Raw genomic sequence first — 12,863 nt, forward strand, 5'->3', positions numbered from 1 at the left:
TTAAGAGGCCAGAAGCTGCACCAAAGCTGCGCTCCAGTCTTTAGGACAGAAGCACGGCTGTGGCGTGGCTTCCGGACTCTTAGGACGCATGCATCATTTAAACAGCCTACCTCCAAAGTGACCCGAAGCAGCTTTATTTTGGCCTGTCTGTATGGGGCCAGTGTGGTGTGCAGTGGTTTGAGTGATGGACTAGGACACTGGGAGAACTGGGTTCGAATCCTCTCTCGGCCATGGAAATCCTTGCTTGAGTCACATACTTTCAGTCCCAGAAAACCCTGCAGGTCCCCGTCTGCCGGGAAGGTTTTGAAGGCATGCAGCAGCAAAATCTTTCTGCTTGGTTTGCTTCAAAAGTTAAATTTATTTGAAATGTGTTAGGCTTTTGTCGAGGGCAGGCCCTCCTTTGAACCAATTTTGTCAATGAAACCTTATGATATGTTCACCTTAGGGTTGCCATAAATCCCAAATGACTAGAAGGCGCACAACAATAAGAACAACCTGCAAGCGTTTATTTTCCAAAGGCCTTTTCATGTGACATTGTGGCACTTTGGATTTGACTTCGTCATGGCCGCATCCCATGGAATCCAGGGATTTGTAGTCCCCAAGTGCTTTGAAGTCGTCCCAAATTGATAGCAGTGTAATGGCATCCTATGGCGGCCTGGGATTTGTAGTATAAAGAGGTATTTTGATTTCTTTGCTAGAGATCTTTGGTGAGCCCCTTTGAATAGTAGAACTGTCTAGCAGAAGATTTAAAATCCCTCACCAAAATGCAAAGCACTGAATTGTATATGATGAAGCCATGACCATTAAAGTGTTACACTACAATTGTGTAGTGTAAAGATGTACAACTGAAAACTAAAGTTAGAATTGTATTCCTCATCACCACAAACGGCTGTAAGAGCTGGACGGTGAAGAAGGTTTATTTTGATGTGCTTGCTATATTTTATGATATATTACTTTATTCTATTCTCTTTTTAACTGACTGTGTGCACAATGCACAGTGCTGTGTAAATCTACAGCGTTCTATCAATAAATAAGAATAAGAATAAGAAAGCAGATTAAGAAGAAAATAAATTCATTGGAGATGTGGTGCTGGAGAAGAGGACTGAAGTCATATTGAGTAAAGCGCTGGTGAGAGCTGCAAGCTGGTTTCTCATGGAAAGCTGAAGAATAGCTCTAGGTTAGTCTAGTGTTGCTTAGTGGCTATATGGCAAACTACACAGACATTTCATTTGATTCGCCTGCCACCTTGTGACAGAAGTGGTCCTGCAAGCTGCACCCAGAATTAAAGTGATTAAAATTAATTAAGACATTATTTAACAAAAAAATTGGCCTCAGAATCTGTGCCAAGTTTCAAATGTGAATGTTCGCCCTCCTGCCTGTCTTGAATGAGACCACAAGGACCCATCCTTCAGATGCATTGCATTTGTGGCTTTTCATGGGATTTATTTATTACAGGGCTTTATTACTGGACAGGGAGAGAAAAATATAATTTGATCTGCTTTGCAGAAGTAATCAGTATCTATGGCCCTAAACACCCTGTAGAGATAATCCAGTCTGAGACCGCTTTAACTGCCGTGGCTTAATGCTAGGAACAATCTGGGAACTATGGTTTTGTGAGACGTTTTCCCAAACTGGATTATTTCTGCAGTGTGTTTTGGACCTGTGTCGCTTCAAAGTGGTGAAGCCATTTACAGGAGCTTTCCAGGGTGTTGATATTCATTTGGGAACAGAATTCAGGACTTTGGATAGGTCCTATTAAAACCCTGTGTATATGTGCTTTCAAGTCCTTTTCGACTTATGGCAACCCTATCATGGGGTTTTCTTGGCAAGGTTTGGTCAGATGAGGTTTGCCTTTGCCTTCCCCTGAGGCTGAGAAAGTGTGACTTCTTGCCCAAGGTCATCCAATGGGTTTTATGGCCAAGCAGGGAACCGAACCCTGATCTCCAGAGTTGCCTTCCAACGCTCAAACCACTATGGCATTCCGGCTCAAACGCAGAGTGACTTCTGTAAAACGCATTATGGATTTGGCGCAAGAAAGCAATGGAGCCACTGGCCTCATCTGCTACCTTTTATAACCGATTAAGAATTTAACCTACTTCTGTCCCATCCTTGCCATTTTTCCTTAGCCCTAGCCGTAATGTTTCCTTTCACCCAAACCCCCTTCTTTGTATTCTTCTTTTGGCGTCGATCAAAGGTAGAGAGATCTTGTAGCATCTCTGAGACTGAGAGAACGAAGTTGGCAGCAAGAGCTTTCGTAGACATAAGTCTACCTCCTTGGATGCATTTGGTCCCAAAGATGCTACAAGATCTCTCTATATGCTGATTCTACAGACTAGCACCAACTATGCTGGGCTTCCACTTGTCAGTTCCATAAAACATTAATAGCATTGTTACACCTTGCTCCAGAAAACATCTTACCTTAGGTCCTAGGTCACCAGGTTGGGCTAAATCCAGGGTTGCTCCCCCTCTGGTTTCTTCCATGACCAACTGGTTCCAGTGTGCAGTGGTTTAAGACCAGGCTTCATAATGTGTCTGATGTGGCAGACCTGCAGATCATCTTCCCAAGTGCCAGGGACCATCTTTGTGCCCATTGGCCACAACTCTTCTTTTCTGGAAACTCTCCAAGGACCATTGGAAATCTGTGCTTCCCTGCCCTGATTTAAGTATTTAATGGGTTCTGGGGTGCTCAGATGTATGTTGTTGCATGCCTTCAAGTCGTTTTCGACTTATGGCGACCCTATCGTGGGGTCTTCTTGGTAAGATTTGTCAGAGGTTTGCCATTGCCTTCCTCTGAGACTGAGAGAGTGTGACTTGCCTATGGTCACCCAGTGGGTTTCAATGGATGAGGAGGGATATGAACCCTAGTCTCCAGAGTCATAGTCCAGCAGTCAAACCACTACGCCGCATTGGTGTGTATTTATGCATTTTCCTGCGATTGAGAGCTGAGTGATTTTAGGGGCAACAATTGCCCCCAAACCAACCAACCCAAATTGATGGCCATCGGTTGGGGATGCTTTGAGGTTTCCTGCATGGCAGGGGGTTGGACTAGATGGCCCTTGCGGTCTCTTTCAACTCTATGATTCTGCTTCTAAGAGCAAAAATTACCCCCAATTTACCCCAAAAGCACAATTCTATGGTCAACGTTCAGCAGATTCTGACCACGGAGTTGTGCTGGAGGACCTAGAGACTCCTAGAGAAGTTCTCTCAGACAAAAAAAGAAAGTTTATTTGCAGTTTTTCCACTTTCACGGGAGCCTGCGACCCTAACTGCAGCAAATGTGGGCAGCTCAATGTATTATTCTTGCTTCAAGCGAAAACAAAGAAATTAGGTGGCATTCCAAAGAGTTTTATTTGGCACACGCTTTTCACGCACTGCAGCCTTTTTATTCATCGGGTGCATGGAGGGCTGCCTTGTTGGCAGATACACGCGTGTGGACATTGCCAGGAAAGATTGAAACTGGCAAAATTTGCCACCAGGTCATGATTTGAACAGCAAATCTGCACAGGGGAGTTGCTTAGCTGTACGGTTAAATGTTATATTGCATCCATTAAGCAACTGACTCATACAGGTTTGCCTATGACACTATCTGAGTGTTTTTATTCCAAGGGGTTAAACTCTTTATCTTTTTATACCTGGGTTAGATTAATACTATTTATTACTGAAATCTTATTTATGCCAGAATAACCTTGCTACCTCCCCGTGGCTGTTAAAAATGGGTCATCTGCCGGCACCTTTTGCTTTTTCATTCCTACACACCATTGCCTTTCCTCTCAGCAGGCAGAGAAGTATCTGCCAACCAGCACCTTGCAGCCCCTCCATCAGACAAAGCGGGCCGCAGTCCAACAAACACGCTGTGCATCTGATGAAGTGGGCAGCACTCCACCAAAGCCAATGCCAAATAACATTGGCAGCTCTTTAAAGTGCCAGAAGAAGCCTTGTTTTTTTTGTTCTGCAATAGGCAAACAAGGCCAATCCCTTCTAGGATCTGCAAGCTTCTCGTTTCAACTTTTTAAAGCCCTACATGACCTAGCTTCTTTCATGGCTCACTAGCCGGTGTTCTACGAATTCTTGGCTTCTCATTCACCCAAGGTTTTTCCTCTTCCTTGGCTTTGTCCTCTCTCTTGCTTTCCAATATTCATGGAACTGCCTCACTCAACATTTGCAGACTGCACCTTCTTTCGCTGTCTTTAAATCACCTCCCCAAAGCTTTTGGAGTTTTAGTTTGATATTGTTTTATAACTTGTATGTATTTGATGGTATGCCTTTATCACTTTACATTATTTATATAGTATTATATCTGGATAATCTGTTTTATAATTGTATTGTGCAGTCAGCCCTCCTTATCCATGGCATTTTTATCCATGGATTCAAGCATCCACGGCTTGAAACTATGCCCCAAAAGTATAAATTCCAAATAGCAAACCTTGATTTTCCATTTTATATAAGGGACACTATTTTACCATTCCATTGTATTTAATGGGACTTGAGCATCCACAGATTTTGTTATGCACAGGGAATCCTGGAACCAAAACCCCAGCAGATAACAAGGGCCCACCGTATAGTTTTATACAGCCGGTCCTCAATATCAACAGATTCTTTATACACAAATTCAAACATCTGCGGTTTGAAGATTTGTTTTAAAAGGTATACATCCCAAAAAGTAAACCTGGATTTTGCTATTTTATACTGTATAAGGTGCACAATTTCACTGTGCCACTGTATTTAATGGGACTTGAGCATCCACCGATTTTGGTATCCACAGGTAAGCCTGCACCAAACTCTAGCCTTGCAGTTGTTTTCAACTACAGCTCCCAGAATCCCAGACTATTGGCTAAGATGGTTGAGGCTTCTGGAAGCTGAAGTCCAAAACAACTGTAGGACCAGAGTTTGGGAATCACTGCCAAACCCTAGCAGATATCAAGAGTACCACTGTACAGGTATTTACACTCTATCCTTTGCCTGAGTGTAAACTGGGTTTTTACTTGTAAAACACCATGTACACTGATGTACAATAAAGCTACCCGCCTCTGAGTTGCTGCTCCAAGTGGGAGTACGAGAGGTGAACAAGATGCGCGCATCAACATGACCCAAGCCTCGATTACAAGACAAAACACTTTTATTTACTGAACTGAAAACACCAGGAGAATGAGCCAAGGCCAGAGCTCCACAGGCTGATCCTGCCCCAGACTCAAGAACATAATATTTACTGGCTGCATGCAAGGAGCCTCCATGCTGAACAATACAGAGAAGCCAAAACAAGCAAGCGTTCACAGTCCGGAGAGTTTAGATCCCTCTTTTAACTATTTGGCCCAGGAAAACGCCTCTTCCACGAACAGCAGTGGATTCGAAGGGAACCCATTCTTCCACCTCTTGTTGCTACGTCTTGTACCCTTCCTGCACAGGGCCACCTACTACTAGCAGTCCCATTGGAAAGAGCAGGCCAGCCGGGGAGACAGGCCAGGAGAGCTCTGTGCCTCCTCCGGCTGGAGTGTCCTTTCCCTCCGCACACTACATTTTGGATTGGTTTTACTTATATTTAAATAGTTTTCTCCTTTATTTTTATATATGTTAAAAAATTGTAGGCCACTTGGGTGGATTTTTTTTATTTGGCTTGAAAAGTGGGATATAAGTTTCATGATTGACCCAAACCAAAACGTGCAAACTTGACAGCAGCTGCCCCATGACAAAAGGGCGCCGTTGCCTTGTTAAGCTTGTTTTTGGTAGTTTGAGTTTTAACTGTAAGCTGCCTTGGAAGAATTTGAATCCTCAAAAGGTTTTGTTTATATAAATCATTAGAATTAAATGTCTAAGAGAAAAAAAAAACATCTTGGCATCCTCAAGAAAAGAGCTTCAACAACGTCAGAGTCCTGAGGCAATCAATGATTGGATGGCCTGAGATCTACCCATTGTGCCCTTTGATGGTAAAGGCATGATTTACCCAGAAGCCTGATGAAGGTTAGCAAAGGACACTTTGGGTACAGTAGCTATAAGCAGAGATAAATATCCCTCCCTTCCTGCACTAGGATACTACCAGAGTTCCTTCCACACCTATTTGCTTTCTCTCCAGAGCAAAACTAGCTTTCTTCACAGTGCATTAGAGTCAACCGAGCAGCACTAACGTGCATTGGCATACATTGTGCGATTGTGTTACTGCCAGCAGGTAAAGACTTTTGCTTCATGTTACTCTACGATATCACAGAGAGCTAGGAAACATGCAGTTAGACGACATCATTGGACTTTTTAGTGGTGGTCCCGTCTTTGTGGAACTCCCAGCCACAAACATACTCTCGGCCCCCCTCTTTGTCTATTTGTTTTTTAAAGAATGGGCCTTAGAGCCCTTTTCACTTCAACATTTTAATTAATGGAATGGATTTTTATCACCCGCCATGGCATATTATATCTTTTTAAATAGGACAATTTCCCCAGACGTTTGGTCTCGGGTTTGTCTTACGCTGCTCTTTTCTAATTTTTAAAACTGATTGTACCTTGTTCCTGTGCGCTGCCTTGAGAGGGCTTTTCTGCTCTGAGAGGCAGCATGAAAATAATAAATAAATAAATAGGTAAATAAATAAATAATCGGAATCACGTCATGTTTTGTAACTTTGCACAGCCATCTGGGAAGAAGAGAGGCCTGCCATATCTCATGTCCTACCGATGAGAGAACATCCATCTGCGTGAAACAGAATGATCAAACTGCTTCAGGGAAAACACTTTTTTTTCTCCTACCACCACGCACGCCTGAGCCTGATCACTGCTCAGACAGGCACTGCTCCAGGGCCGCCATGCCATAGAGGTTGGCCAGCTCCAACCCCCGGTGCTGCTGGATCATCTCCAAACAGGGTTGGCTGGCTCGGGCCAGCTCCACCAGGATGCCCTGGTAAGCTCGCACCACTTCCAATTCCACCGACTTCGGAGACACCCGCCCCAGTGCAGCCAGGAGCTCCTGAAGCCAACCAGAGCGCAAGACATCCTGGGGCAGCCACAGGAAGAGGGGCACGCAGCTGGCAAAGGCCTGCATGCTCAGGAACCACAGCTCGCGGACAACTGGCCAGGATGCCTTGTAGGTAGGAGCCACGCTCAGGATCATGCCCTCCCCGTCAGGACCCTTTTGGGCAATGTAGGCATCCGCCAGAAAACGGATGGCAGCCACGAAGAAGCCCTCCGCTTCCGGAGTCCCCTGGAGACCTGAGGATGAAAAACAGAATAGTATTGTGTGGGGTGATGGGCCGAAGTCTACATAGGTCTTCTGTGAGGTGCTTCCCTTTCAACTGCTTTTCAGGATAAGTGTCACCTCTCTCTAGGACGAATTCAAATTGAAGCCACTAGTTCACCAACATTGGCAGCGGCATAAACAGATAAGTCCCTTATTGCCTTTTTATAATGGAGGTAGGATACATGTCAATGTCTAGGGGCTGGGCTCCCACGCAGGAGGGTGCTATATTCTCTAATCTCTCCTCACCACTAAAAATCTAGCACCTCAGGGAGAAGAGTATGGTAAACCCTTCACTGTTGTGTCCTAGTCATCTGCATGAAGGAATTTAAATAAATAAATAGAGTGAGCATTCAATCATGTGAGCACCCACTCACAGTAACGCATGCACAACCCACTCACAGACCCATCACTACAGTAAGAGCTAGGCCACGGTTGCTCTGGTAGCTTCCCGCTTGCTCTTACTTCACACTTGTCAACTTGAAATGGCTAAACTCTTTCTTGCCTGGATAAGCGAACAGCCTTTTGGCCATCATGAGCCCCAGTGTTGTCACATTGGCTGTCAGGCTCAGATGATCCCTCTGCGGCAGCAGCGAAGGAAGAGATTTCAGCAAGGTGTCCATCAAGGTGGCAAAGCAATCTTCCCGGCTGCAGGTGGGAAAGAGCAAAAGAGAAGGTGCCTTCTAAGGTAAATTCCACTTAGAATCCTAGAGCTGGAAGAGACCCCAAGGGCCATCCAATCCAACCCCATTCTGTCATGCAAGGACACATTCAAAACACTACCTGGGGCAGATGGCCATCCAGCCTCTGTTTAAAAACCTCCAAAAAAGGGGAACTCTACCACACTCGGAAACAGCATGTTCCACTTTCGAACGGGTTTTTCCTTCAGCCAAGTGGCTGAAATTAGGAAAATAGGGTTCTCAATACCCTAGCCATGGGGGAAAGGGGGAGAAGAGAGGCAGACAGGATGCAGGGCAACCCACCCTGAGCTGAGTGGAAATTGAAATCCAAATTTTGTGATATCAAGTATGACTTTGCACATTAAAGGTTGAGTCTCCCTTATTCAAAATGCAATGATCAGACATGTTTTGGATTTTGGAGTTTTCCAGATTTTGTAATATTTGCATATACATAATGAGATATCTTGAACATGGGACCCAAGTCTACATACGACATTCATTTATGCTTCAACTAGACCTTATACACATAGCCCAAAGTTAATTTTATATACAATATTTTTAAATAATTGTGCATGAAACCAAGTTCGTGTCCACTGAACTATCAGGAAACCTTTCTATCACTTTCTCAGCTACCAAATTTTAGATTTTGGAATATTTCAGATTTCAGAATTCCAGATAAGGGAGAATTAACATATATCTAAAATTGCACATATTTAAAAATGACAAGAGTATGGGGTATGCGACTAGATCTCTCACCGACGAATGTTTCATCACTTGGCCACTGCTATTGAGAAAGTATGCTGCATGAGGTAGCCCTAAGGGCCACATTACTCTGGGGCCACAAACAGAACTTTCCTGGATGATCTTAACTCCTCAGTGGACCTGTCACAGATCAGGAGGCGCTAAGGTCAGTCAAATTTTTTTGCTTTTAGCCAATGGCCTTTGCATCACCCAAGTAGTAAAACTGGACATTTTTCCATGTACCTGATCAAATCTGGAGCAGTGACAACAAAATTCAGAAAAATTTCACAGGATGTTTGAAGACTGGATTCCACAGCTTTGGTTGCAGACACTGTTTCGGAGTTTAAAACAAACGTCTCCCAACGGTGCAGAAAATACTGGCACAGGAGAATGGGTGCCCCCTCTGAAATGAGGATCTCTCGGGGTCGATCCTCTGCAGTCAGGTGGCTTAAACCAGGCAGCAGGAACCTGGAACGAAAAAAAGAAGAACGAACTGGAAATAAATTAATGGGTTTAACGGCTGGTTCACAGAGAAACCTATGATTGCATGAGCCATCAGCTTGGACTTAAAGAGGAGGTAAAGTCATTTAAGTGCAACCTCTGAATATTTAAAAGCAAGGTGGGCTGCCAGCCTGTTTATTCCCCCAGTGCCTAATTGCTCAAGTAGCCAACCAAACCCAGCATGGAAGCAGAGAGACTGAAGAACCCCTGACTATGAAATAACAACGGAAAATAGAAGAAAATAACTCTAATGGCAGCACTGAGCTGCAGGAGTCAGTGTAGGCTGCTATTCTTCCAAGGCCAAGCTCTTAATGCAATTCAGCTCCAAGGAGATTGCAAAAGGTCCACAATGAATGTAGATGACTCAGTTGGGAGCCTTTTGTGCTACATTTAAACACCTCTAGAACAATGCTGCTCCCACATGGTAAAGAAAAAATTGCTGCATAATCCTTGTGAACTGAGTAGTTCATACCAGTGATTGAGAGCTGGCAAGTAGGAAACCTGTCCCAAGCAGTTTCATGGCCCTGGCTGGAGGGGCTGGTATTGCTGAAGGCATATTATTAAACCATAGTATGAATTGCTGCAGAAGGCATTCAGGTCCAAGTGCAAAAGCTGGAATGGGAGAACACAGGGCAGTACTAAACAGAGGCAAGTGGAAATATAGGCTTCCGTTACTAAATTAATCCATGAGAGCACTTGTTTGGTCACAGGCATTCTCAAACAGCTTTAGAGATTAGTAGCAATAGTCTTCTGAGAGTCGGCATGGTGTAGTGGTTTGAGCACTGGACTATGCCTCTGGAGACCAGGGTTTGAATCCTCACTCACCTATGGAAACCTACTGAGTGACCATGGGCAAATCGCACTCTCTCAGCCTCAGAGAGAGGCAAAGGTAACTCCCTCTGAATAAATTCTGCCAAGAAAATCCCATGCTAGGTTCACCTTAGGGTCCCCATTAGCTGGAAACTACTTGAAGGCACACAGTAATAACAAACAGTACTAGCTAGGCCTAGATCACTCGCAGCCTATGCAGTTAGCCCACAACTAGTTGCATATACAATAGGAGGAGTCAGCCTTATGAGATGCAACTGACAGGAAACACTCCTAGCTACCCCTGGGTTCAAGAACATAGAGGCCAATTTGCCTATCTTTTCCAACAGGCTCTAAGCTCACTTTCAGATTTCTTACCCCCCCTGCTTCAGCACTTTAAATTCAGAGAAAACAAAACAGCTGCAGCCTAGAAACTAGAGGGCACAAGATACTTAAAGTAGCAAAATAAACCAGTTCTGTGTGATTCACCTCAGAGCATCCCCTCGCCAAATGGGTTCCTGGGCGCTGCCTTGCCCAGCCTGCTCCATCTCATGTTGCAAACCACTTCTGCTTCTCCTTTCCTCTTCAAATTGCATTTTGGCATATCGGATGAGGAATGGGAGGAGTTCACAGATCTCCTGCTTGAGGGAAGAAGTCTCTTCAGCCAACCAGGCTGCAAGGATTCGAACAGAGGCAAAGATGAAAGGATCCTCCAGCTTCTTCTGTCCCACCTGTGGAATAATCAAAACCACCACAAACCTGAAGATGTATCATTGAGAGCTGGGATAAGAGGCACTGTGAACCCAGATGAAGGAACATGAACATAAAACCTCATGTACATCAGTGCCTGAAGGATCACATCAGTTTCCTGGGATATATGCCTCAGCTACTTAGTCAGGACTGGAAGTTGGAAAACACCATTCTGCCCTCAGAAGGTATTTTTCAGGCCTTGACAACTGTACCATAGAAATAGGTACTATCCTTGTGAGAAAATTTGAACTGTCTTGTTCTCTTTAGCCCATGTCACTTCCAACTTGCCCCCCACGGCCTTTTCTGCTACAGTACTTGTCCTCTTCTATGGCCTATTTCCCTGTGTGTTAATGTCAGCCTCCTTTCACTTAAATAATTCCCTCATCTGGATGCCAAATGTGTCCTGAAAACCCAGCACAGTGAAAAGCTTCAAATTCATAGCCATGAGCAGCCAGCTGCCCTTTTCAGAGGACCACTTTACCTGTCTCAAGTAATGGATGACAGCCCTGAAGGCTTCCTCCAGGATCATCACCAACTGCACTTTCTGCGTATTCTGCAGCAGTGACCCCTTCTCCCGGGTGCATTCTGCAATCGCGAGCTCCATCAGGACATAACAAGCAGCCATGAGCTCCTGCTTCTTGTCCACCTGAGTCAGGTCCAGTTCCTCCAGGGTGAGACGGACTTCCACACAGGCTAGATTGGCCAATAAGGCAAAGAACTTGCTGCCAGCACTCCCCGCTGGAATCCATCTTGAGCCGCAGGCTTGAGACAGGCAGGCTGCCAGCTTCAAGGCTGGGTCTCGCTGGGAAGGGCTCAGCTTACTGGTCAGGATGCTGGAGAGGCCTCGATAGAGGGGTTGGAGGCATTCAGAAGTGGGTGGAAGGATGGGAGGCACAAAGCGGGGCAGCACTTCACACATCTGGAATTTGGTCATGTCTTCAGCCTTCTGGAATTCTGTACTGAGCTTGTTAAGAACACTCATGAGGTCAAGAGTGGCCCTCTGCCAGCACTTGGCTTCGACCGCCGTCAGGAGCCCTACAAGCAGCTGAAGGGCCTGATCGTAGCCATAGCCATGGCTCACGTAGGCCACGCACAGCGCCGAGAGAGTTCCCCTGTTCACCAACTCTCTGGGACCCTTGGGAGTGCCCAGGATAGCTCTGAGGCACTGGTAAGTGTCGTCAATCATGGAATTACAGGAAGCATCTACAGGGCTGTCGGATGAAATCACATCATTGAAAATGGGGACTTTGTTGAGGATCTGGGGGTGCCTGGCTAAATCGGGGTCAGTGCAGAAACAGGCCAGCAGGGTAAGGCCAAGGGCCTGGAATGTGTGCTGCGGGCAGCCCTCAGGGGTATCCTTGGAAGTTAGAAGCCGGTTTGGGAAGGTGAAGCCAATGGCATCAAAGATCCTCCGGCGGGCTTTGGAGTTGATTTCTCCAGCTTTTACAGCTTTGGTCACCTGAAAGACATATAAGGAAGCATCAGAAATGTGTGCGATTTCTGTAATGGCTTCACTGGGCTTGTAGCTGGGATAGCATTCCTTTTCAGCTGAACTGCTTGTTTCCTGGGATTTTCCCTCTCCTTCACTTTTTGAAGGCACTGAGATTCCTTAAACATGCTACTAGCCCAGTTAGTGCACTTGAACAGACAAAGAAGAGCTATGCTGATGCCAATTACTATGAGCAAAAATTATTACTTCTATTTTGCAGTGAAGAGAGTTGTAGTCTGGTCAATCTGGACCAAGATTCATATTATGGGCAAGTGTAGAAATAAAGTAAAAGCAGACCTTTCTAGGAACTGTAAAGCCAGATTCTTACCAGAAGCAGAGCAGCAAACTGTTCGCTATCATTACTTGCATCTCTAAACACATTCAGGCATCTCTCCAGTGTAGCATTCTTGCTGCTCTCACCATCCTCAGGGACGATTCCTGCACTGGAAGCCATGATGCCAACTTAGTCTGTAAGTATAAACCAGAAGCATTCTCAGACAAACAGGACTTCTGTCTTAATAACACTAAACAAGTCACGCTTCTATACCAAAGTATCTGGTGCTAATGGCAAAGGCAAGAATGTTCAAGAAAGGAAAAGGGAATTTCATTTTTGGAAAGCTGGCATCTTGGTGGTGTGCACACGCCAACACCCTGATCTTTCTGCAGAAGAGACTAAAGTATCTTG

At 45.1% G+C, this 12,863-nt stretch overlaps 1 protein-coding gene across 1 annotated transcript; it reads right to left on the reverse strand.

The window, feature by feature from the left end:
- Window positions 1-5,098: 5,098 nt before the first annotated feature.
- Window positions 5,099-12,646, reverse strand: NCDN (neurochondrin). Its single transcript, XM_042440562.1, has 6 exons — window positions 12,507-12,646; window positions 11,171-12,148; window positions 10,429-10,670; window positions 8,875-9,099; window positions 7,716-7,858; window positions 5,099-7,185 (listed from the first exon to the last, which is right to left on the reverse strand). Exons 1-6 carry the CDS (start codon window positions 12,630-12,632, stop codon window positions 6,749-6,751), a joined length of 2,151 nt encoding a protein of 716 aa, XP_042296496.1. The 5' UTR covers window positions 12,633-12,646; the 3' UTR covers window positions 5,099-6,748.
- Between the last annotated feature and the right edge of the window lie 217 nt (window positions 12,647-12,863).

The sequence above is a fragment of the Sceloporus undulatus genome, chromosome 9 (genome assembly GCF_019175285.1).
Source record: "Sceloporus undulatus isolate JIND9_A2432 ecotype Alabama chromosome 9, SceUnd_v1.1, whole genome shotgun sequence".
NCBI lineage: Eukaryota > Metazoa > Chordata > Lepidosauria > Squamata > Phrynosomatidae > Sceloporus > Sceloporus undulatus.